Source organism: Nipponia nippon, unplaced genomic scaffold (assembly GCF_047370975.1).
Source record: "Nipponia nippon isolate SJK-2023a ecotype South Korea unplaced genomic scaffold, ASM4737097v1 scaffold_5, whole genome shotgun sequence".
Classification (NCBI taxonomy): Eukaryota; Metazoa; Chordata; class Aves; order Pelecaniformes; family Threskiornithidae; genus Nipponia; species Nipponia nippon.
The window spans coordinates 49,269,098-49,295,183 of record NW_028262369.1 but is presented as its reverse complement, the minus strand read 5'-3'; the positions used below and the strand labels follow the sequence as shown (position 1 = coordinate 49,295,183).

Below are 26,086 nucleotides of genomic sequence, written 5' to 3'. Positions count from 1 at the left end.
AAGATCCTTTCACATGGATAGAAATCAACTCCTCCTGTTTACCTATGACAGGTATTTCAATAGGTACCAAGATGTCTGTGGTTGGGTGAGATGGACCTTGTCCTACACGGAAACGTGACTGCTGCTCACTTCTGCCCCATGTGACCACAGGTTTTGTACACCACAGGCTGTGTCCTGTCCACACGCTGGGAAAGATGGGGAGGAGAAGGAGGGCAAACCTGTCTTACCCTTTCTGGCTGCGTTTCTAGTCTCTTGCAGAAGCTCTACACCTGCAGCCCAGAGATGATTTCCCAGGCAAGGGTTACTGATGCTGCTCCACTCCTGTGATTAGCTCCAGCTTCATCCCCTTTCTGAAGGTTCAGCCTGAGCTGGGATAGGCAGAGACACAGAGAGGCTGGAGGCAGCATTTTTTTATTATTGCAGTGACTATGGCAAAACAGCGTCTTCCAGGCCACCCATCTGGCCGCTGGCAGAACAGACCGGCCCAAATTCGCACCCGTGGGCTAGTGCTGTGCAGAGATACATCAGCGAATCGCAAGGGTCAGAGGTACAGCTGGCCTGGCCAAGGAAAGCACATGGACCAAGGGAGCCATCGCCCCCTCTGCAGGAGGGCATTCCCATCTGAAGGCAGCAGCACTGTGTCCCCAGAGTACCCCAGGTGCAGTCTGGTAATGAAACAAGTCCCTTGCAGCATCTTCTGCATGTCTGAGGCTGCTCTGTGCATCGCTTCCAGGCTGGCACAGAGAGAAAACTGGCCAAGGAAAAAGGAGGGTATTTCCCATATGGAAATAGGGCAGTGCATAGGGAGCTCTGCTCCCAGATCCCATGCTGCTATGAATCATCCTCTTCCCAACCCTTGGGGAAAGTGCCGCCAGAGGCAGACCTGGCATATGGAAATTTCAGCCCTTAAGTCAAATATTATTTCAAAGCTAATGACAAACAAAATCTATTTTTGCAGTGGTCTTGTTTAAAATATTTCCCCTTAATCCTCTTGAAATAGCAGTAATTGAAAACGGTTCTTTGAGATGCCAGTGCATACTTCTTTAATTATATCCTGCGCTGCCTGTTTCCAATGAAAGGGCCCTATCTGTTTGCAGTTACCGGCCTTATGAAAACCAGGCTTGGGCCCAAGTCGGCGGGAACCCGAAATAAGAAACATTTCCCTTCAGAGGCATCATTTGAGCTAATTAACTTTAATCAGCCCAGAAACATCTCTTTGAGATTTCTTCCACCGTGTGGAGCTGGTCCGGCTCCAAGCAGCCCCAAGGGTGAGGGCTGGCAGGGCAGTGGTGTCCCTTCGTCCCTTCATCCCCAGGTGACAGGCACTGTGGCAGTCCTTGCCAATGCACCCAAATGTCCTCTGGGAGAGGCTGAGGCTGACAACGCAGCCCGTGGCTGCCCAGGGCTGCAAAATCATAGCCTGATGGAAGGGAAAGAGGAACCATGTTCTGGAGCAAAAACTCAGGACGTTACAGGCAGTTTGAGCTGATGAGGAATTGTTTTTTCCTGGGGTGGGATGGAGCTACCATACAAGGACCTGCGGCTGGAAAGAGTGTTTTTACAAACCTGCATCGATCATATTACAAAGAGGGAGCAATGAGCCACTGGCCGGAGCCATCATCTTTTGGAGGTGAGGACCCAGCCTTTGGGAAAGAGAGTTTTCTGGGTGGGGAGCGGGTGATGTGCAGCGGCACAGCTGCCATGCTGCGGCCCCAATGCCCAAACCAGAGCATTGCCAGCGCAAGTGGGTTGGTGTTTGAAGGCGCAGGTAGCAAGACGGGAGCAAGTTGCTGATGGAGCATCTTCCCAGCCCCAGGGTGGCACACAAGCCGGAGGGCTGCTCCCAGCCAGGGCTGTGAGGTTTTGCACAGACTGCTTATAACAGCAGAGGGAACGCCGAGCCCCGTCGCTGCAGCACCAGTAGTTAATTGTAAAGAGCACCGCTGAGCTTGAACAGGGGCTTAAATCTTAGTGCTTTCACTCCTCTGTTTCTGCTGTCACCCAGGGGGGCGTGAGATTGTCCCCCAGTTTAGGGGGCGATTGGTTCAGGTGCGCAGCCAGCGTGGGAGCTCATCCCGGTCCTCCCGCCTCGGCACAAGCCCGGGGACGGCAGCTCCGCGCTGGACCGTGGGCAGCTTCATGAAAAACCGCAGGCCGGCGGTGGTGGAGCAGCCGGAGCGGCCCCTCGGCGGCCCGCAGAGGGAGCTGAGCGCCCGCGGCCCGGGCCCCGCTCCCCGCCCGCTCCCCGCGGGGCTCGGCCCCGGAGCAAGGCCGAAGAGCAAAACCGGGTCGAGTTGGGTACCGTCAAATCTCCCGCCGTGGGTCGCGGGGGGATGCTGATGTACCGGCGTGGGCCTGATTGCGGGTGCTGCGGGACCAACGGGGAGCGGGGTGCTCGGTGCCCACGGCGGGTGAAGGAAGGAGGGGAAAGGCGGGTGTACGCTCCCTGCGCTTTCCACCCACCCATGCTTGGTGCCCGGGCTGTGCGTGGGGTGGGATCTGGGGAAGAGCTGCCAGGTTTGCCCATAGTCTGGACCCCACAGCTCTGGGCTCGCTCAGCATCGTGGCTGTGGGCACTGGGGAGCCTGGATGCGCTCTGGGTCACTGCGCCCTGCGAGCCTGGAGCTGGGGGCCCAGAGCTGGCCGCATCCACACTGAAACCAGGCTGGGACTGTTAACCCTTCCTGCCATAAGCATCTCTTGCTGCATCTGGGCCATTTTGGACACGAGCTGGATTAATTTCACCAAAAGGCTTCTCCCTTGCTATTTCACCTGCACCATGACTAAGCCCAATGGAGGAATAGACCTCATCAGCCTGAGTGTTGGGGCCCTGAGGGCACTAATGGGCTTTAATTGCCCCAGGCAGCCTCACCTAGGACCCCCACCCACACACCCACTGCCATGGGCCCAGGAGCCCTATTTAAGCTCAGGCACTTACCCTTTTTCTAAGTGTTTTCCCAAGACTTTGTATTGGATTTTGTAGGGAAGGTCCAGTTTTGACATCCTCCCTAATGGGTTTGGTTTTTTTTTCCTCTCAGTAGACAGAATGCCTTGCCAAGCCAGGGGAAGTAAGCTGAGATTTTGACTAAATTCAGGCTGGATGGTAGCTTGAAGGCTCCTGCTAGTATGGGCTGTGTGCTCCAGGGCTGTCCTGGCTGAGCCTGAATGCCTTGCAGACCCAGCAAAGAGCCTGGAAAGCAACCAGCAGATCCTGCTGTCGTCTTGTATGTCCCTGGAGTGACCCAGGCAGAAACATCGTGGGAAGAGCAAGCCATGAAGGACAGACAACTTCTGCATCGCTTGTGGAGGTCTCCAGGCTCTTTCAGAGTCCAGAGACAGACTTAAAAGTCCAACAGGTAAGTTCATTGATATTTTAATGCAGATTAATTCATCCCTAGAGGCAACATCTTCCCTCAGTTCCTTAAAAGCCCTACAGGGGACAGCCCTGTCACCTTGATGGAGGAGATGGTGTCATGTAGCCAACCTGCATGGTACTGCCTGCTGGGCTGGGAGCAGCAGGCTCCATGGGAGATCTGAGTGCGCAGGACAAGCAGCATGAGCAATATCTTGTAATGTCAGGAGAGGCTTTAGATGGGGATTTTGTTGTTTTGGTTTTTTGGGAGGGTTTTTTTTGGTTGGTGGGGGTTTTTTTGTGTTGTGTGTTTTGGTTTTTTGGGGTTTGGTTGTTGTTTTTTTTTTTTTTTTTTGATAGATGCTGAGGAACCAGAGATTATAAAGGGTATGCTGGGGAGGGATCAGCCCCAGGAGCAGAAGATGCTGCAGCAGCCAGTGAGTCCTAGCACAAACTGGGTGCCAGGCGTGGTGTTACACATGCTCAGCAGGCAGGGTTTGGGCCAGGTGCAGCCTGCTATGAGACTGGAGGCTTTTCTGCCCCAGATACCCAAATATTTTAGGGCTGCATCTGTCAGGACTTCCTAATTGCCTGGCGCTCAGTTTCCCAGGCTAGTGATCCAGAGAAATCCAAGGGCAGGAGTCACTGGCTGCAAACAGAAACTGATGCAGGAGTTGGTACAGAAAAATGGGAAAAATATTCTTTGCAAGCTTGTTTGCTGGGGCATTTAAAACTAGTTACAGGAGCAGAAATGAGTGATTGCTCACTTTGCTGTCTGCTCCCTGTGCACTTGGAGAGATTTATTGACTGGTAGCAGAAGATCAGATCCCCCCAGTTCCAGATTGTCTGTGCAACTGAGCACTAATTATGGTTAATGGTTGTACTGAAGTGGATAATTTTTGTTCTAGCATGACAGCAAGAATAATATGATTTAGCAATATCCCTACAGCAAAAAGGCCAGAAACTGTTCTGAGGTTATTTCTGCAAGCTTTGCACAACAGGCAGAGCAATGACAAGAAGACAATGGGAAAGGGCATTGGCATGGAAGGAAATCAGTCTCACCAATCCCGGGGCTTGGGATGGGCTTAGCCAACAGAATTGCTCATCTGTCTGGGTACAGGGGAGCTCTCGGGGCAGCAAGCCACTGGGGAACAGCCCCAGCGATGGTTTGCCATGCAGAAATGTTTTTCTCCAGCTTCCTAGTCTGCAAGCACCTTATGAGCGCATGGAGCAGAGGTCTGCTTGCGGGGAGGCACATAGGGACAGGTGACAGCCAAGAGTCCTCTTCACCCAAAAGCTGCCAGCTCCCACTCAGTAGATGTGTGATGGAGAAAGAAGGCAGAAGTATATAGCAGTGTTGAAGTGCAGGCCCTGAAGAATAAGGGGGCTGTGTCGCACCCATTGCTGGTTGAAGCCCTTTGCCTTTTGCTTTGTACCATGAGGAATTTGGTGCTTTTGTTTCAAAACTGATGGCTAGGACTGTCTGGGAATGGGGCATGGGAACTATAGATGGCTTGTGGGTGCAAAGGTGAGCAGAATAACTAACATGAGCATAAAGACATCTTGGCAGTAGTGATATTGCTTTTGAATATGTGATATAGAGAAGTTATAAAAATATATAAATACATAAAACAGCTCACAGAGTCACAGGGTACGTGACCAAATACAGCTTGGAGAAAGCAATCTACAGGGCAAACAACATACAGGCTAGCAGTTCAGGCTGGGGCAGCAGTGATTCAGCATCCCAAAAGGGCAGAGCCAGCTGGAATGTGAGTGTGGATGTGAAAACTGGGGTGCAAGGTGGGCTTTTCTGTGAGAGCTGGGACTTCAAATGGAAAAGGCAGCGGAATTTCACCTGTTGATTCAGCATTTCTCCCATGTTGCCTGACACAGAAATTGGACAAACTGGATCATGTGTATGATACCAATGCATTTAAACATCTGGACACATTTTGCTTTATATGTGTGTTAAGTAATTCCAGTATATGACTGGGAGCTATAAATATTCCCATAATGACAGTAGGATACTGCTTCGTAAAGCTTTATCCAAGCCAGGTTTATAGCAGCCTGTGTACAGGCACAGGAGGGAGACACAGATGAAATTCAGGTTTTTCTTTAAGGTGTAAGAGAGTCAAATTTTCCTTTTTTTTCTTTTTTTTTTGTTCACAATAGTAATAAAGGCAAGAAATCTCAATTGTAAAGAAAGCTGATACTCCTCTTTATCAGCTTGGGCCCCACAGCTGGGGCTTGAGCAGCCTTGCTTGAGGCAGCAGGGCATCTCTCCCAATAACTGTTTTCCATGGTTTGAGGCTCTCTCCTCCCTTCTAGTTCAAAATCATCTCCAAACAAAGCTCTGATTACCTGCCTGGCCCAAATTCAGACTTGTGGGTGGTTTTGTAAGGGAGCCTGCTTTCCCTGGCTCCTGCTCCAAGCAGCTCTTGAGGCTGCAAAGCCTTTTCACCAGCTGGGTCAGGAGCTCTCGGTGTGGGGAACACCCCTCTGGCCTTCCCAATGGTGAGCCAGGACCTCGTCACTTGGTCTGTCCCTGGGTTGGTGGGAACTGGGACATGATCCCATCCACACCCCTCTCCTTCCCACTTTGCGGATGGGCTGCTACAAGCTGAATGCTTCTAGGAGGATTTGCATGACTTCTCCCTTAGCATCCCTCACAAATGACTGTGTCCACAACAAATTTGTGCATAGGGAGGAGAAATCAATGAAAATACCTTGGCTGCAGCTCCGGCGGGTGCTGTGGAGTCAGGCTGCTGCACCCAGAGACCATCCCCTGAGCATGTCCTCAGGGCTGGAGCAGCCTTTCAGAGAGGAGAAGGGTTGTTCTCTTCTTCAGGTGGGTTTCTTATAACTGGCAATTAGCAGCCCTAAAACCACAATGAAGCAACTTGACTCCCTGTTGCTGGGGAGCAGCGGTGGCCTGTGAAGAGAAAAGCTCTTGTGCTGTGCCCTGGGAGGGCCAAGCACGAGGACCTCCCTGGATGTTTTGCTGCTGCTTTGCCTTGGAAGAAGCAGCCAGGCTAGCATGGAAGATATCCAGCTTGCAAGAGCCCATCTCCTCTGGCTCCTGAGCACCACCTCTCCCTGCCAGCCCTCAGCAATAGCAGTGTCATGGGGAGAGCTTGCAAACTCTGGTTTTGCAGCAACCTGCACCCTTGGTCTTGTGATCTCCACTGGAGGAGATGGGACAAGAGCAGTCCATGTGGAACTGCAGCACTGGAGGTGCTGGGCTTGATTAGCCTTCCTTCTTTTGCAGCCTTCATCCCACTGAACATCTTAAACCTCTGGCAAATTTCTCCACTGAAGCAAGGAGGGGCTCCTTGCCTTTCCATGAGGCACTTGAGCAAAACACAGTGCTTCAGCCTGTGGATGGCAACTTGCAACTCAATTCACCCATGCCACTGGGACTGGAAGGCATGAGATGAGGATGAGTGTGTGTCTGTGGAGGTTTGCTCTGGAGGATAGTCGCTGCCTTCCTGCTCCAGGGTGGTTAAACTAGCTGTCTTCTGCTGGGTACCTCTCTCCTAAGGACAAAAGGGAAAGCATGGTTAATTAGCAGGAATTATGTGATTGTTAAAACCTGTTCCAGGCAGGTGTGGTCACGAAGCACCCCAAGCAGTTTTGTGCTAAGACTTGAGCCGCTGGTGTCCTGTTTGCTGAACAAAGGCTGTGTTTGTTCCTTCTCCAGTGGGGATGTGCAGAAAAATAGCTCAAACCTTGCAATCCCAGCTTGGGACCTCACCAAGACTTGGGGCTTCAAGCAAGGCTTGCATGTTCGTGATGGAGGACAGCCCTTTTCCTGGGGAGGTCCCTGCCAAAATACTGGCAGGGCGGGGGTAGGAGAAGCAGTCAGGAGGAAGGGGTTTTCTTGAGCGAAGAGTAACCCTTGGGATGAATCCCACGTTTGGGAGCAGACCTCATGGGTTGTCCGTGTCCATAGCACTTATGGCCCCAGGCGAGCTGCAGCAATCGCTGCGAGCATGGCAGCAGCCCTCTGCATGGCAAGGGCTGTGTATCACTGGCCAGAGCAGCGCTTCACCGGAGCTGCGAAGGCATTTGATACATGTGTCCTTGTGGGCCTCTGCTCCTGCCTGCCAGGTTGTACAGGGCTTGGAACAGGGCAGAAGCCAGGTAAACACTTGGGTGCTTTCATGCCAGGTGATTGCCCAAGAAAAGGATGATCCTGTGTGAGATCCTGAGAGCCAGGTACCTTCGAATAGGTTATGCTGCAATGAGGGGGGCTGTGGCTTCCCATGAGGTTTCACCTGGTGCTCTAAGGATCCTGCCTGCATCCAGACAGTGCCTCTAGAAAATAGCACATGCGCAGGAGAAAAAATGAGGGAGGACAGAGCGAGGCTCTAAGGATGAATCCCAGAGAGGGCATGGAGATGATTGCAGGGGTGGAGGGGTTAGAGGAGAGATGTCTTTGAGATAGATGCAGTGAGACGTGTTATTGTGTTGCAACTGCTGTACCTAAAAAAGATTTCATGGGAGGCATGGTGAGTTTTTTGGTTGGTTTGTCCTTGTCTGGGAAGGTGACTGTGGTGAGCTGTGGAGCTGAGGGTGAGTGATGCCCTCAGAGCTCCCACCTCTGCTGAAAGGCTGTGGATCAGAACAGCTCCCTAGGGAACAGCAATACCAACTTTCAGGGCTGACAGAGGGCTAAGGAGAGCAAAGAGATGCTGTTACATTTGCTCCCCCATCGCAAGGCATTAGCCTCCCCTGGGGCGCTCCATCCATCAGCCCCAAACCTAATGGAAATGGTCCTGGAGCCCCTTTCCTGGAAGGACTTTTCTCACAAACAAAAACGAGCAAGAAGAGTGTGGAAAAGAAAATGAAAAATGTATCTTTAGCTGCATTCAAGAAAAACAAGAGCTGGCCTGGGAAGCGCTCCGATGTAATTAGCACAGAGCAAATGTGAGGTGAATGCTCTTATTTACTGCCTCACTTTATGCAGCTCCAGCTGTGGATTTATTGCCCCCCCACCAGCAGTGGCTGGTGCAGCACTGCTGGCTGCTCCGGAGGGCTCTGCCCAGCCTCCCACACGGGGTGTTTCTCATTTCACACTTCAAAGATGGTTGAACAATGTAGCTGCATATCAAAGGGCTGAGCTGATCCGGAGGGATGCCGGAGGAGAAGATGATTTGCTGGCCCCATGGGAGTCGTGGGTGCCTGTGGGGTGCAGGGCCCCGCTGCTCCCAAGCTGGGCCAGCAGTGCCTCCAGCAAGTTCAGCTCATCCCTGGCTGCCAATGGAGTCAGGAGCCCAGCTGCTGCTCTGCGATCATGACGGGTTGTGTGCTCCAGCAGAGATCAGAGGAGTCCCCAGGGATGTGCCCTCCGCAAGGCTGAAGGCTGCTCCTGGCCAGCGTGGCATCTGGCTGGCCATGGGCTGACTGCTGTGGTCAGGGTGCTGTATTGGGGCTTATTCCCCTTCTGTACACTGAGGGATCACCCTCTTCTTGGCTGTTTTGACTGAAACACTCCTTGGGGAAGCATCTGGCTCTTGCTGCGGGTGTTGTGCTGCAGAGCCCAATCTGGCTGAAGCAGGAGCAGTGCAGCACATGGTCAAGCTGCTTCCCAGCCTTGCAGCCAGGGTGCGTGCCGAGTCCCTCCAGCTGCTGCCTCAGGGAGCCTTTGCAGGCAGCAAAGGGATCAAAATTGGAGGACTTTTCACCCTCTGCTTTGATGCCGCTGCCAGCGGCTGGGTTGAGAGTGGCTGTGAGGGAACTGGCTGTGCTGGCCACTGACCCCTACCCACCATCCGCCCTTGGTTAATGAATACGTGTCTCTCTTAGTGCAGCAGCCCTGATGGCAGCCAGGACAAAAAGCTGTGCCCAAGGTGAGGGTCACAGTGCGCACCAAGGCAAAGTGTGCCGTCAACCTCTCGTGGCTCCTGTCACTGCAGGTTGACCCCAGCAGGATTGCTGTAACCCCCCTGAGCATCACAGGAAGCCACCTCCAGCCCCAGTTGTGCCACTGGTGCGAGGCAGCTTCGGGCTGAAAGAAGGCAGGTTTTTATAGGTGAGACTGCTTTTTCCTGACTGTTCTTGCTCTTTTGGAGTTTAGGAGCCCTTTTCTGCTCTCACTTTCCTGTAACATATGATTAAAAACCTCAGTCAGGATTTTGCAGGTGTTGGACAGAACTACTTCTAATACCATTAGAAATGTTGAAGCTTTTGATTTTTGGTTTTGGTGTTTTGGTGGTTTTTTTTTTTTTTTCCCCCAGGGGTTTTTGAACACCCTAACTTTTCTCCTTTTCTTTGCCTTCCCACACCTGCATTTCTCCTTCCCTTTTGTTTTCTCCTTTTTAGAGAGGAGGGGGGGAAAATGTTGGAAATATTTTCTTTTTTGCCTTTCTCTTTTGAGGAAAATGGCAGCTGGGAAATGATGAGTCAAGAGACCTATGTCCTTTTCCTTTTTCAGATGCTTGACAGCTGTGTCACTCCACGTAAATGATTGACTCTTCCTGCACCTTTGTTCCCTTTCTTCTGCCTTGGGTTTACCTTTCCTATCTCCATGCCAGAGCTAGCAACAGGCATGCTCTCTCGCTGTGCATCACTCCTAGGTGTCATTTTCTGACAAAGGTTTTAATTCATAAAGTCCTCTTCCTCCTCCAGGTTGCGTCCTGCAGGAGAGGATCCACACCTCCTCTAGGCTGGGAATCCATAAAGCCAGCTTGGCAGTTTATTTGTATTAAGTCAACTTAACCACGACTCCAAAGCTGATCCCTTGGAAGGCCCAACCAATTTGGCAGATAGTGAAAAAATTAGTGATTTCATTCTTTTTCAGTTTGGTTGTTCAATCATTTTTCTGGCACTCTCTGCTCTATTTTATTTCACGTCAGTTTAGCATGAATTAACAGCCCAGCTTAGACAGCTTTAGAGGCTCCAGCAACTGCACACTGTAGGCTTTCAAACAGGCGTACTCCCAGGCGTTCTCCCACAAAACCTGTCTGGAGGCAGGGATTTGATGGATGAACTCACACAATGAGACTTAGGCGAAGAGCGCAGAGGTGGATTGGGATTTGCAAACAGACCCCTCAGCACTTGCCTGCGCTTTGTCCTTCCCCGCAGATGTCCTCTGAAACGTTTGCCCCGTTTATTAGAGGGGGGGGTGGAAAGCGGTCAGATGCCTTGAACAGGAACCTGTCTGATGCCGGGGTGGCTTGTCCCCTGGGGTGGCACTGCCAGCTGCCCTCTTTGCAGGGGAATAAGTGCAGTGCTGGGGTGGAAGGATGGGGTGAGGTCGGGCAGCCTAGTCCTACCTGTTGTTCTTGATGACATGGGCATCGCCATGCTGTTTTGGAGAGGTGTGTCTGTGTGAACACGTACGAAAGATGCTGCTTGTCCCACGGGTTGGAGGTGGCAGCTGCTACTCAGTGACCCTGGGCTCTGTCTTGCAATAATTTCAGTCCAACACTTTATTTCCTAATTTAGGAGCTCTGCGCCCACAGCTCCTCCTCATCTTATAGCTCAGGGCTTGCTAAAGTCCAAACAGCACAAGTTGTTCATCAGAACAAGGCCTCAGCGCTGGCCCTGCCTCCTGTGCAACGCTGCATTAAAGAGATTTGCTCTTTCAGGGAAGCTCCTCCTGAGCCACCGTTCCTCTCTATGAGAGAACCCCTGGGTTCCAGGGAAAGCTCTTTCACCCTGCCCAAAACTCTTACCCACGTACCTGGGGGCTGCATGGGAAGCAGGTGAGCAAGGATCAGCAAGAAATCCCCTGGGTTATTTAAAGAGCTGGGGGAGTTGTGCAGAGGAGGAGGTGCCCTGCTCCTGCGGGACATTGCTGAGGGGTGCAGACCCACCTGGGCAAGTGTGCCTGGCCAGTCTCTGCTCCACCACAGCTGCATTCCCCTGCAGGCACGATGGCATGGTGTGGCACGAGGTGGCGGTGGGCACAAGCATCAGTGGGCTGGCGGCCACCAAGTGCTGCGTGGAAGAGGGGTTGGAGCCCACCTGCTTCGAGCAGAGCAAGAACATCAGAGGGCTATGGTCCTACATGGTGAGTGGCTTTGGCTGCCTGGTTTCAGAGCTGGCTAGGAAAACCTGTGTCCTCGGGGCTGGGAGGTTGTACCTGGCTGCAACCTATGTGCCTGCACCCACTTGCTCTGCTCTGATGGCTGCACATGGGAGGGCTTGGCTGGTTCAATACAGGTCCCCAGGTCCTCTCTCTTACCCTGGGGGCAGCCTGGCCATCCCTTGGCTTTCTGAGCCAAGTCTACTCTGAACTGCCAACCCCTCACCTTTGGGGATGGAGGGAGCCACCAGCTTCTCCCCAGCTAAGGGGCTGCAAACCCCTCAGGGCTGCACCAAAGACATGCTCCCCCCAAAGCCCATGGAGGTAGGGACATCTCCGAAGTGCAGGTCTTCAGGCCCTGCGAAAGTTACTTGTGGGGCTGCCAGCAGTCACCCCACCTTGGGGAGCACTCGCTGCTGCTCAGGGTAGCAATCAGTGTGCTTTAACACAGTGGCCATGTACCATGAAGCCAAAAAGGAGCCTGAATGAATAATTAGAGGGTCGGACCCAGAGCCATCTTGTGTCATGTGCCCACCCACTGGCAGGCTGGGGCTGAGGGGATGGTTTGGTGTGTGATCGCACTTGCAGAAGCAGCTCAGGGTGCTGTTAAGGAAAGGAATTGAGCCCGTGTGAGTTAAACCCCGGGGCAGAGGGGGATGGCATGTTCTAGGTGATCTGAAACATTGGATTCATCTCAAAACATGGACCACACGTTTTCTGTCTTTTCTGGGGAGGGCTCCAGTGAATTCCTCCAGAAAGTTTGGCAATACTTTTTGATATGTATGATGGAGAATTTCAGAACAGAATATTGCTATCAAGGGAAAAAGTGAAAAACACATCAGCTCCTTTTCTGTTTGGGTTTTTTGTTTTATTGGAAACCCAAATACGAATTTTCCAGTGCAGAAACCTCACTGCATTTTTTCCCAGCTCTGTCCTGGCATCAAAGCCATCAGGAAAGGGAAATGCACTACCTGTGTTTTTTGCTGTTAAGTGCCAAGTGTCAGGGCAGACATGGCAGGTGCCCCCTCGATGGGGACAGGGCAATGCATGGGGCTGGCCATTTTGGGCAGAATTGGACCAGGCCAGCCTGGGCCCCACCGCATGCATGGTAGTCTGCGGGATTTTGGTAGATTCCCCATGTCCTGACCTTCTAGATGTCAGCGGGACACTGGCTGGCTGGCATGGGCATTGCTGGGTGGTAGACACAAGCCTCTGTCCACATCCCACGACAGACCTTCCCTGTGGTTGCATAAAGCATGGGCAGCCGAGATGCTGTGCCAAAGCAAACGCACCTTGCTGGGCTTCTGCCTTCGACTGTGCAATTGCCAAGACCGTGCGCAAAAAGGAGCGATGTCCAGGTGTGCCTGCAGGATTTTGGAAGCTTTACAGGCAGACCAGGAGGAAGCTGGGCACTGGGAGGTCCCATGTTACTTACCTTGTGTGATACTTGGCATGTGTCCATGTGCACAAGCGTAGCTGTCTCACACCTGACCTCCTGATGTCTTCTGGATGTGCAGTGAAGAGGCTCTGGCGTGGTCCTTCCACAGCACTCACTTTCCCTGGGGTTTCCACTTTCCCTGGCAGATATGCGTGTAACCGGCTCCTAAATGCCTTGGGCAATGCAAACCCTCCTTCTGGCCTGTTAGGACACTTTTGTGCTCATAGGGGGTTATTAGGCTACTGCACTTGATGGCTTTGCCGTTTTTCTCTGGCTCCAGCCTGGAGGTGGAGGCCAGGGGTGATGGTATCTGGAGGAGCTGGTGCAGGGCTCCAGGACAGGCAAGGGTCATGTCCTCTGCAATTGGACATGTCCATGCTCCTCTCCCTCCAGGACCAGGCAGACGAAGGCAGAGCCAGCATCTACCACACTGTCTTCACCAACTCCTGCAGAGAGATGATGTGTTACTCTGACTTCCCCTTCCCTGATCACCACCTCAACTACATGCACAATGCCAGGTTCCAGCACTACATCTCCAAGTATGCTGAGCACTTCGACCTGCTCCGGTACATACAGTTCAAGGTAAAAAGCTGGGAGCGGAGAGGGGCAGCGAGTAGTGGTGGGGACCTAGACAGGAGGGACATTGCCTCCATACCCGGGTCTCCCTGCCACAGGGAAAATCCTGCAAGAACATATTCCAGGGAAAAAGCCTCCTGGTTTTGTTAAAGAAGGTCTCATCAGGTCCCCTCTGTGCACTCCCCAGAGCTGCCAGCATGAAATTGCAGGCGCAAACACCCCCTGGGCTCCCCGAGACCTCTGAATCCCACTGACTCCTTAAACATCTCGGTCCACTATGTGGACACCCATGGATCTCTTTTGTTTGCTTTAAGACCCTGGTCACCAAGGCTAAAAAACATGCAGACTTTTCTGTGACAAGGCAATGGGAGGTGGTGACCCAGAGAGATGGGAAGGAAGAGACAGTGGGTTTTGATGCTGTTATGGTTTGCTCTGGGCATCACATCTACCCAAACCTCCCCCTCGCCGACTTCCCAGGTAAGTTGTGCATGTGGACTTCATCCACTGGGACACAGCTGAGCAACAACTTTCCATCACATTGTTGTTCTCTGCAAAAAATGCCTTTTCAGCATTAAAAAGAGAGCAATATTTTTGGGGATGGGGGTCTGTTCAGGAAATAAAAACCTGTTTGTTTTTAAGAAAGACTCAGTATCCAAATTATATCAAAGCAGGGACAATGCTAATCTTTCACAGGAAAAAAATTGTCTCAGGCTGTTTCCTTTAACAGAATATTTTTCATAAAAGGATTTTGTACAACACTTTTTGGGGGGGGGGCATTTTCCCATGAGGTCTAGTACAAATGTCATGCATGTTACCCGACAGCCTTTGCCTCTCTGTGTACAGGCACATTATTGGGAAAGACTTTCTCTCTGGCAAGAAATATTTGGTGCTGGGTGTCTGTTTGGAGGACATGGGCTTGAGGCACTGACTGGTCAAGGAAAACTCCCCTCAGGTCCTTCGCTGTCTTCTCTTTTAAAAAATGAAAGCTGCTTCCCTGTCGCTCACTACCGCAAGAGTGTAAAGCCATGCTGAGGGGATGGAGTGTGGCTATCCAGGCACCTCGGGGCAATGTTGGGCTTGCAATAGTGCCCTTTTGGGGTACAGAAATACCATGCAAGGGTATCTTGTGCTTGCACACTCTTTCTCTTTAAATATTGTATGAAGCCAGAGAAAAATCCCATCCGACTACGGGTTTGCAGCATCCCTCTGTGTACAAGAGACATCTGCTACAGTGAGAAAGGCTCAGACAGATGCTCCAGCAGCATCTGCAAGAATGGGAGATCCCAAGGCCAGCACAGCCTCTCCTTTTCATTGCTGGGGTGAATTATGACCCTTTCTGTTCTCCTTCCCAGGAATACAGAAGTTTAAAGGCTGCTACTTCCACAGATGAGAGTATAAGGAGCTGGAGAAGTTCAGAGGGAAGAAGGTGCTGGTGATAGGCTTGGGCACCTCCAGCTGTGACGTTGCCATGGAGCTCAGTACTGTGGCATCGCAGGTACAGGGACCTACACCAGAGCCACTGGGGAAGGAGGAGGTCCCTATCTGCTCAAGCACATGCCGCTGCCTCTGTGAGACAGCCCTGGGGGCTTGCAGCCATCGTGGGGGCAACTCACCCTTTCCTGGCTGTTTCCCCAGGTCTATCTGAGCTCCTGAAGAGGGTCCTGGGTGATGAGCCGCATTTGGGATAATGGCTACCCCTGGGACATGCTGGTCATCACTTGTTTCCAGACCTGGCTGGGGAACTTCCTCCCCAGGGCGCTCAGCGACTGGCTGTATGTGAGAGTGAACCATGAACTGGTTCTTCAAACACGAGAACTTTTCATGCCACTGAACAGGTATACATGGGGCCATCCATCCCCAAACCCTCCAGGCGTGCTGATTCTGGACGGGGCTAGACTGTGCTTATCCTGGGCCAGCAGCAGAAGCCACATCTGTGACAGTTCCACTGCATTTGCCCTTGCAGAACTTCACGCAAGGAGCCGGTGTTCAATGACAACCTCCAGAGCCGCATTGCCTGTGGTGTGGTGGTGATAAAGCCAAATGCGAAGGAGTTCAGAGAGGCGTCCATTTTGTTCCAAGATGGGATTGCGCAGGATGATGTCAATATGGTCGTCTTCGTCACTGGTTACAGTTACTCCTACCCTTTTGTGGAGGATGATTCCATCATCAAAAGCAGGGACAATCAGGTCACCCTCTACAAAGGCATCCTCCCTCCTCAGCTCAAGAAGCCAATCGTGAAAGTCATTGGGCTGGTCCAGTCCCTTGGACCCATCACCCCAACAGCAGACCTCCAGTGCCGCTGGGCAGGCAAGGTGTTTCAGGGTAGGTGGATGGACATGTGCTGGGGAAAGGTCTATTTTCTGTTAATGGGAAGTAGCATTTCCCAGCACCAACGGGCAGGCTCAAACTGAAAACCAGGGCAATGCCTGAGTGCTGAGGAACACAGTGGGGTTTGGTCAGGAATACCAACAATGGGTTCTCCATGTGATGGGGTGCTTTTGGCCGTGGGAGCAGGTCACTTTTCAGCCCACTGCAAATACCAATGAAGCCCCTGTGATGGGGATGAAGAGCCTCTTGGGCATCACTGCACACCTTTAAGGACAGGGGACCCAGTGTTGTCACATCCTCAACACCCAAGCCCAGTTCTGGACACCAAAGGGAAGAGAGGCACTCAAGGGCTTCAGCTGATCCCTGCAAATCCCGTCTATAGCAGGAGGGATCTCTTGGGCATCACTTCCCTTTGCCGATGCTCTTCCTGCTCTTTCCAGGACGGTGCATGCTCCCCCCAGTCAGTGAGATGATGGATGACACTGATGAGAAGATGGAGAAGAAGCTCAAGTGGTAAGCGCAGCTCATGGGACTCCCTGTGCTGGCAGAAGAGCCCTGCCATCGTCTCAGCCCCAAATGGGCTGGACACAGGCACTGCAGAGGCCTGAATCAGGCAAGTTTGGGTGGAAAATTTGTGATGGAAAAATCTCCTGTCTGCAAATGCTTGCTTGCCATCACTGAGCATTATCAGGCTGAAAAAGCATTTCTCATTCACACACGATCAGGGTGAGGCCCCAGCAGAAATAGAACATTTCCATCATTAGTCTTCAAAGTGACACTTTTTTGTTTCATAAAGTCCATGGAAGTGCCTTGCTTTCCCCATCTCTGACTGTATCTGATATTATAGTGAAGCAGTACTTTAAAAGTATGAATAGAACCAGTAAAAGCTGAATCTGGCCCAAGCAATGTTTTCTTTTGTTTTTAGAAACTGTTGCATTGTAGGAAGTTTCAAAACGCAATGTTTTCTTGTGAGACAGACTCCTCTGCTAACAGCAGCAATAACGCAAATCCCCTGGAGCTGTGGCCCCCAGCCAGATCTGCTCCCCAGATTTGGTGGGGGAGAGCAGAGGACAGATTCTGCTTTCACTGTGCTTAAAGAAAAGAAAACAAAGGGGGGGGGCAAACCTAAAGCAGCCCCTGTTTTCCTCTCTCTCCCCGGAAGGTACGGGAACAGCATCACGCTGCAGACATTATATCAGCTACATGGATGAGCTGGGCTCGGCCATTGACATGAAGCCCAACATACTGAAGCTCCTGCTGATGGACGTGTGGCTGGCCCTGGAGGTCGTCTTTGGCCCCTGCAGCCCCTACCAGTTTCGGCTGATGGGCCTGGGGAAGTGGAGCTCAGTCCCAGTGGGACTGAATGCTGTGGGGCAGACAGATGCACATCACCCCCACTGCCTTTGCCTGCCTGGCCATGCTGCGGGTGCTCTTCCTCCCACTCTTCTTCCTCCTTGCCACCCTTTACTGCTAGGGGACCCCAGAGGGATGGGTTGAAGATGGGGAGGGATGCAGGAGTAATGAGCAGTGTGTGTGTGTAGGATGCTTTCTCCTGCTGGGCAATATGTGCTGCTTCCCCTCTCTGTGGCCACCCCCAAAGTTTGTCCAGGGTTGACAGGGATGTGCCATCTGCCCAATTTTCCACCCTGGGTGGGGGACAAAGTCTCCAAGGTTCACCCTCACCTGAGCAAGTGGGGAGGAGCTGGGCTGATCCTGGTGAGCTGCCAAACTCCTGATGTGGCTGGGTCTGCCGGCTTTTTCTTTGTGTCCATCAGCTCGGGATGGAACCACCCCCATGGCATAATTTTGGTGCTCTGCAGGAAGCACTCTGCCTGCAGGCAGCTGCAGGCATCTCGGCTTTTCTCCTCCATACAGCAACAACTTACAGCTTTGCAAAATGCTTCATGGTTTTATGAAAGGCACCACATAAATGCAAAATAATATCATTACTGTGAGCTCTAGCCCTGGAAGTGAGACTACAGGACGCTTGCCCTTCCCTTTTCAGTGCCTCTGCCCAAGTGCTCTGCTAACATGTTTCCTCCTGCCAGGAGATGAAGGGATTTGCCTGCTCTTATTTCTTCCAGTCCAAATGATGTGTAGCTGTGGTGGGAATCAAACCTTTCCTACGACTGTGGTCCAACTCAGAAAACCTCAGATGTACCGACTATCTCAGAAACAAACATGAGTAAAAATATAGTGGCATCATCTGATCAATTTTTTAAATTCTCTTGCAATTAACAAGCTGTGTGTGGTGTATTAGTGTGATTTTTCTTTCTAGCTGGTGATGGCAGCCTTGTTAACTGGCTGGGACACAGACTGTGGTGGCAGGGGACATCACTGCTTGCCTTGTGCTGAGCTGCAGGGTGCTGGCAGGACCCACGCTGAATGCGATGAGTGCCAGGAGCCCTTCCCCTTTGGAAGCCGAAGTACCAGGCTTTGTGAAAGAAAGGGCAGTGGGGAGAAGAGGCAGCTGTTGGCACTGGGAACTGTGGGATGCACTGAGGAGGTGTCAGGGCACCAACGGGGCAAGCAGAGATGACGTCAGGGAATGAAAGCAGAGGGTTTGTGGGGTGCTGGCAGGGCAGCCCCTCTTCCCCAGGTGTGGTCAATAAATGGACGTGGGCTAGGCTGTCACAAGGGCTCTCTGGGGCTGGCTTACATCTGCAAAATGGGTTGAATGGCCTATGTCTGTGCTGCTGAGAGCATGCTGGCTGCACCGCTCTTCCCTGGGCGGATTGCAGGGCATTACTGCTGGCCAGAGGATTATGGGGAAGGTATACCCAGCTGCTATTTTTGAATTCCTCTGTTCTGCAGCTGTTCTCATGTGTGCAAACCTACCCTGGGACCAAAACCCCAAATCCAACAGCATCCCTCTAAATGAGGATGCTGTGGGGTAGTCCTTTGCAGAGCAGACATGCATCCCATGTTTCCTTTTATGCTAGCTTCCACCTTCTTCTGTTATTCGAACAATTAATTATTTCACACATGCAAACCCAGTAACCACCCATGATACTTTCACCCGTTACCAATTTGCTCCAAAAAGCCAGAATTTTAGCCAGCATTTCATGACATTGCTACTGCTGGATGCCTTGGGGATGCCAATACCAAGGCCAGCTGCCGGGTGAAGATGAAGTGAACCTGCACGGTGTCCTGCAGACCAAACACCACAGCAATTATTTTTGCTTTGCTGGAGCAAGTGCTCCACCTAGCAAGGACCAGTTTGCCAGCCCAGCCTGCTTCCCATGGCCCAGAGCTTGCTGAAACGGTGGGAGGCAACAGCATCAGTGCCAGAGGGGGTGCCTGCTCCCCACACCCCATGCCACTGGGGCCAGGCTCTTTGTCCCTGTGGGGGTCAGTAAATGGTTGTTTCCCAGAAATCCCCCACCAATTAAGGCGAATGAGCCAGGAGGGCCTGAGCTGACCCGTTACTTACAGCTGGCCCAGCTATTGTAGGGCAAGTGAGGATGGGAAGCACAACTCAGCACCCAGCTCTGCCTGTTTCACATCGGCATTGCATGGCGTGAGGGGACCCATGTATTGATTCATTTGCTATTATTTCCTTTCAGACTACAGTCATCAGGATAGAAAAAATAAACATCAGGCCTTCTCAACCACCTGCCAGTGGGTTGTTGTCACTGAAACTAATGGGAAGGAGGAACTGGACATTTTTGATGCTGTGATGGTTGGTGTTGTCACCGTATACATCCATATGTCGTGCTGGAGTCCATTTGAGGTAAAAGCTGTTTATAGAGTGCTGCTAGAGGCACATGTCTAGGAGCAGGGTTAAGAAGCTGCATATGTACCAGATGTGGAAGTTATTTCCAGAGTAATACCAGCTGAGCAGCTATAAGGTGGGAAGCCAGGGAGGCGGCTGGCCTGTCCACAGCCAGCCAGGGCTGCTGGTGCCTGGGATGCAGCCCATACCCCACTGGAGGGGCTGAAACCAAAGCCTTCAGCCTGTCTTTGGCTGGAAGCAAATGAAGGTTCACTATGAGGGTTGGAAAGGCACCATCCTGCATGGTCTGGGGAAAAGCAGGCGAACAGCGCAAATACCCAGCCAGCACCGTCCCCTTCCAACACCTTGGTGCTGCATCCATAGAATCATAGAATTCTTAAGGTTGGAAAAGACCCTTAAGATCATCGAGTCCAACTGTTAACCTATCACTGCCAAGTCCACCACTAAACCATGCCCTCAAGCACCACAGCTACCCATCTTTTAAATACCTCCAGGGATGGAGACTCAACCACTTCCCTGGGCAGCCTGTTCCAATGCCCGATTACCCTTTCAGTGAAGAAGTTTTTCCTAATATCCAACCTAAACTTCCCCTGGCGCAGCTTGAGGCCATTTCCTCTCGTCCTATTGCTTGTTACTAGGGAGAAAAGACTGACCCCCACCTCTCTACAACCTCCTTTCAGGTAGTTGTAGAGAGCAATAAGGTCACCCCTTAGCCTCCTCTTCTCTAGGCTAAACAACCCCAGCTCCCTCAGTCGTTCCTCATAAGACTTGTGCTCTAGACCCTTCACCAACTTCGTTGCCCTTCTTTGGACACGCTCCAGCACCTCCATGTCCTTCTTGTAGTGAGGGGCCCAAAACTGAACACAGCACTTGAGGTGCGGCCTCACCAGTGCCAAGGACAGAGGCAGTATCACCTCCCTGGTCCTGCTGGCCACGCTATTCCTGATACAAGCCAGGATGCCGTTGGCCTTCTTGGCCACCTGGGCACACTGCTGGCTCATGTTCAGGCAGCTGTCAACCAACACCCCCAGGTCCTTTTCAGCCAGGCAGCTCTCCAGCCACTCCTCCCCAAGCCTGTAGCATTGCATGGGGTTGTTGTGACCCAAGTGCAGGACCCGGCACTGAGCCTTGTTGAATCTCATGCAGTTGGCCCCGGCCCATCGATCCAGCCTGTCCAGGTCCTTCTGTAGGGCCTTACTACCCTCCAGCAGATCAACACTTCCACCCAACTTGGTGTCATCTGCAAACTTACTGAGGGTGCACTCAATCCCCTCATCCAGATCATCAATGAAGATATTGAATAGGACCGGCCCCAACACTGAACCCTGGGGAACACCACTTGTGACCGGCCGCCAACTGGATTTGACTCTGTGAAACACCACTCTCTGGGCTCGACCGTCCAGCCAGTTCTTAACCCAGCGCAGAGTGCACTTATCCAAGCCGTGAGCAGCCAGCTTCTCCAGGAGAATCCATGGAGCTACAGCGGTTCTCCTTGGTTGTTGACACAAATGCCACGTGGCATGAGATGGATGGTGCACCACTATTGGATTATTCCTCCCTTATGCCTCACAAAACGAGGCTTAGACCTTTGAAAATATATCACAGCTGTTTGTGCTTGTGTTTCTGGTTTCACTGGTAAAGCCCAGAACTGACGATACTCCTGGAGACCATGCGGCTGTTACTGCAGCCAGTGCAGGAGGCAGGCGATGCGGACCCATGGGCCCCAGATGGGCTGTCATGCTGCTCACACGCTTCTCCAGAAAAGTCCACCAAACTCTTGAAGGGGTGGCTGCAAAAAAAAAGACTGCTGTAGCTACTTCCCCGCTTTCTCACCAGCTCAATCCCTGCCGCAGCCCATTGTCGGAGATTCTGGCAAAATCCCACCCGGTGGGCAGAGCAGGAGTTACCATCTGGGTTTACTGCAAAAAGTGTTTGTAATGCCATCTTCTTTCCATGCGCATCCCTGCCATTTTGCAACAGCAGTGTTGTGCAAGTCCTGTGTGTGGCATTGGGAAATGGGGCGCTGGGAGACAATTTCTGAGCTTGGGGCCTTTATCTGGAGGAGAGAAGGGTGATGAGGAGCAATGTGTTTCCGAGCTGGTCCCATGACTGTGTGACGCTGCATTTTACAGTAGAGCTGTTGGGGAGGAGCACATGTTCCCAGCTCCCCTCCTCTAGCCAGTCTTTAAATGTCTGCCAAAAAATAACATGGCTCTTTTGCAATACTTAGCAAAGAGCAGCTCCCATTTCTGCTGTCTCAGCAGCAAGACAATGTTTCAATTGTTCTTACAGGGCATTTACATGCTTTCCTGAAAACGTACATTTACTGCGTTCAGTCGCTTCTCAGCTCATTTTTTTCAAGGATGGATGTGTTCCTCGTGAACCATCTGAGCTCGGGCAAAGGCAGCTCTGTAATATAGTGGTCCTGAACCAAGCAATGAAATGGACCCCTGAGCTCAGCCCTGGCTTCACCCACCTTTCCTCTGCCTCTTGACCCAATATATATAATCTGCCATGTCACCACCACCAAAGTCTAGGTCCCAGCATCCTGGGATTTTAGGTTGTACTGAAGTTGTGCTGAATATTGCAGTTGAAGGCTCCTGGAGCCCTAGACACTCCTTTCATCTCTTCTCCTTGCAGATATTGAGAAGTTCAAGGGCCAATATTTCCACAAGACCCCTGAGGGATGCAAAGGGAAGACCATTTTAGCATTTGGCCTGGGGAATTTGGGGTTGGACATGGTGGTGGGGCTCTCCCCAGAGGCCAAGGAGAAGGTGGACCCCTCCAGAGCAGAGGGAATGGCCCCTGCCAGGCGGTCAGTCCTGGCAGTGCCTTTCTGTATGCCCTAAGGTCACCTCCTGGAGCTAACAATCTGCTTTGCAATGTTGTGATCTTTGAAAATATCTTCAGGGAAAACAGATACAGCGGTGATTATCAGAATTATTGTAAAACACAGAGCATGACAATGGTGGTTTATGCATCCTGAAGACCAACACCACTTCGGGCCACGCTTTCTCTTTGGATAAGAGGAAAAATATTTTTATTATGCAGTTGCTATCATGAATTTTGTTGTGGTTTGTGATTGATGTGTAACAAGCATGTTATTTCACCACAAGGACTATGGCCCAGTCCCACACTACAGGTATTTCAGAGCACAGGGGATGGAGGAGTTGATCCCTGGGAAGAAAGGACAGAAAAGAAGTCTTGTCTCCAGACCTGACCAACCCACTATTTACTCTCTGGACACTAATCCTTCCAGACAAAACAGCTTTTGTTGTTGTATTGTGGAACTGATTACATATTTTGTAACCTGAATAAAACCATGGGAGTCCGTCAGCAAAGGTGAGGCCTGGGCTGTCAGGAGGAAGAACTGGAGAGCCAGTATTGTTTTAGAAAAGGCAGATACAGGGTGGCTGGTCTTAGGATTTGCCTGTCCCAGGTCTGATTCAGATAAAGATATTCATTAGGAGCTGCTATTGCCAGGTTATTCCACATGTCACCGCTCCCGTTGCCAGACTCACGTTGTATGGATTAAACCGGAGGCCCCAGACTTTTTTCTTTCTACCCCTCCAAGGTCAATGTGTCCTGTCTCCTTCCAGTCGGAGGGACTGAAGGGGCAGAGCTTGGCTCACAAGCTCCCCCAGCAGCATCATGTCTCCTTGCTGCACTTCTCTCTGCACACTGGGCTGTTATCTCTCCTTCTGCCACCCACCCCCTCATACCATCAGTCCATTTAATTATTTCCAGTCTGGCTGCCTTGGCCACACTGGTCCAACTTCCCTCCAACCCTGATCTTATCATCTGGGTGAAGCTGTCACAGAAACAATCTAATAGTCTGTCCCCTGTAGAACAATTTCCTCTTAAAAAATAATTTCCAAAATATAAATAGGAAACACCAGCCAATGGGGCTAATCTTCAGTGGTACCAAGCAACCCCAGGACCACCTGTGAGTACTCAGCAGCTTCTCAGACCAACTAGTAAGCCAAGGCATGAGCCAGTCAGAGCTCCTCTATCAATTTAATCTGGAAAATTCCCATTTAAACTGATGGAGCGGCGATACTGCAAATTCTCCTCAATTATCTTCAAATGTTGTCAGCTTGTCTCTGCTGTGGAGAAAAAAGAAAACTTGACAGCTACTCCAAAGGCAAGTATGAGGTTGTGTGGGAGGTGCTGCAGTCTCCATCAGCAGGGGTTTTTAAAACAGGTGAAGGAAACAAGGTGGTAAAGGTCAGTTAGAGCTGCTTTGGAGGAGAAGATGGGTCAGATGTTCCTGAGGTCCCTTTCCATCCTGTCTCCTAGGGTCTGGTGAAACTATCGGAGGTGAAAGAAGATCTGCCAGCTGATGTGAGCTAACGCAGCTCCAAGGTGCCTGTGCTGGCTCCTCAGCAAGGTACTTCTGAGTGGTCGGAGAGTAGTGCCTTGCTTAGTGTTGGGGGTTTTGTCCTCTTAATAAAACCTAATTTCTAATAAATACACCAAAGTAATAAATGCACAAAAGTGCTCCTAGGTGGGAGGCTGGGGTGGTGCACATCTCTGCCTGAGTGCTGCTTTGTCCCAGTGCCAGGGGATGGGAATATCGTCCACGGGCACACCTCTGCTGGAGATGCTCTCGGAGAGGCGGCAGGAATTGAAAGCATTCAAACCGCCTGGCCTGGGAGCGTGGTCGATATTTACAGAAAGGAGTCAACTGCGCTGACTGAATTTTTGAAAACACTCGAAGGCTGATGCATGACTTCATCTGGTGGTGGTGGTGGTAGGAGGGAGCCTTCTGGTCGGGGTGTGCGTGTTTTAACTATGTGCTCTCCAGGCAGCTCTTCCTTATGATTATTTGCTTACAAGTTACCTTAACTGTAACTCCTGTTTGCTCTGACAGTCTCTTCAGTAGTTACGTTTTATTACACGTGAAATGACAGAGGCAGACCCCAAACCCCTGAGGTTTGGTTCAGAAGTGATGAGGAGGGTCTAAAGCCCTTCCTAGTGCTGCATGTTATTTGGGTGCGTCTCCCACGGCACGTGGAGTGTATGTGTTTATCTGCTTTGAGTCCTGGTACAAAGACATGGTGAACAAGGGAGGGTATATGTGTCTGGCAGGGTTTTTCTTGTGAAGGTTTTTGAGTAGTTTTCTGGGGAAACTCTTAATTGTACATTTTAAAACCTACAAACCCAAGAATTTTAAAACTGCAGCTGTCCTGACTTCATTAATGTAAAAGGAGGCAACAAGTTTAACAAGCAGCTTCTCCTTGACAAATGCCACAGGTTACATGCCCGGGAAACATGGTGACTTATTATTAAATCAGGTTAAACTTTGCCAGGTATGTTGGAGTAAAAGACTTGTGCCCTCCATGCAGAGACATCCTTGCCTAGCAAGCAAATCCTTCTCCCATAGGACCTGCTATAGCTCATGTCCATATCCCATGGATTGCCATATCCTGCAGCCTCATGGGAAGCAGTGGGAGGCAACAGCCACCTTTGGGGTAGCCTCACCTCTATGTGCAGTAAAGAAATGGTGATTAAAGCCTTCTGGTCAGTAAGGGGAGGCAGTGATAATATTGGAGAGGGGAAAATTAAGTGTTTCACTGATGAGCCCAGATCCCACCTCCCATCAGCTCCTGAGCGTGCATGACAGCAGCGGCTGCTTGACGGTGAGCATCCCACTTTGCTTGGAGACTGGCTTAACAAGAAACTCCACTTTTTTTTCTTTTTCTTGTTCACCTTCACCGTGACACATGCCAAAAGCTGCTGACACAAGCCTAGAAAACAGCACAGCGGGCTGTGCTAAGACTTGTTTTTTACATAGATTTGCCTCTCCTTGGCTTAAAGTGTTATTTTAAACAGAGATAAAACTGGTGCCAGAGTTTTGCAGAGAAGGTGCCTTTCCTATGTGATTAAGACTAAATGGATATATTAAATTTCTCTTTCCCTCTGCTTTAAGGATAAAAAGTCCATTGCAGAGCCCAGGTTTGCGCTACGGTGCCAGGGAGCTTTGCTCCTCAAGGGGAGAAGGGGCTTACCAGTAGGCAGGCATGTGAGCATCCCGTTCCCAGTGCTCCTCCTGAGCCACCACCAGTTATTTACTGCTCCTGACTCTCCCCGTGGTCCCCCATGACTGATACACTCCCAGCATCTAATGAGGCTTGTGTCTCAGCATGTGAGGACACAGATAAACCCAGCTGCTTCATGTCCCAGGCTGAGCAGGGGGAAGGTGGTAAAATAGTTCCCCAAATTATGTGCCCTCAGTTGGCCTCACCCCATCCCTCAGCCAAAGCCCGTTTCCCCCAGCAGTTTGTGTGTGCGATGGCAGGGTCCCCCTTCCCTCCCTGACAGGGTGGCAGCAGATCCCACTTGCTCAGAAAGGGGGACAGGGGCCTCTGCGGCCGTGTCCACTCCTGTCTTCACAAGGACAGAAATTCAGGCGGACTGGCCCAAGGGTACCAAGGGATGCTCTGCTTGAACTCCAGGCCATGAAGGCTTTTTTCAGCCCTGAGAACATATTAAAACCCACCAATGTGCTCGCTCCACTCTGCTCTGCACAGACTGTTCCTGGAGAGAAGCTGGAGAGATGGGTCCTGTGTGTCCCTGCTGGCAGGGGATGGCAGAGCACAGGGACCAGGATGCCGTCCCCTG

General features: G+C 51.4%; 1 protein-coding gene across 1 annotated transcript; it reads left to right on the top strand.

The window, feature by feature from the left end:
• The first annotated feature begins 3,237 nt into the window (after window positions 1-3,237).
• Window positions 3,238-23,815, top strand: LOC104010436 (flavin containing dimethylaniline monoxygenase 3). Its single transcript, XM_087730443.1, is given in 10 exon segments — window positions 3,238-3,356; window positions 13,216-13,404; window positions 13,713-13,875; window positions 14,751-14,893; window positions 15,034-15,233; window positions 15,362-15,720; window positions 16,167-16,239; window positions 16,889-16,915; window positions 16,917-17,079; window positions 23,762-23,815. Coding segments are annotated over 9 exon segments (1,308 nt in total). The 5' UTR covers window positions 3,238-3,356; window positions 13,216-13,278.
• Window positions 23,816-26,086: the final 2,271 nt, after the last annotated feature.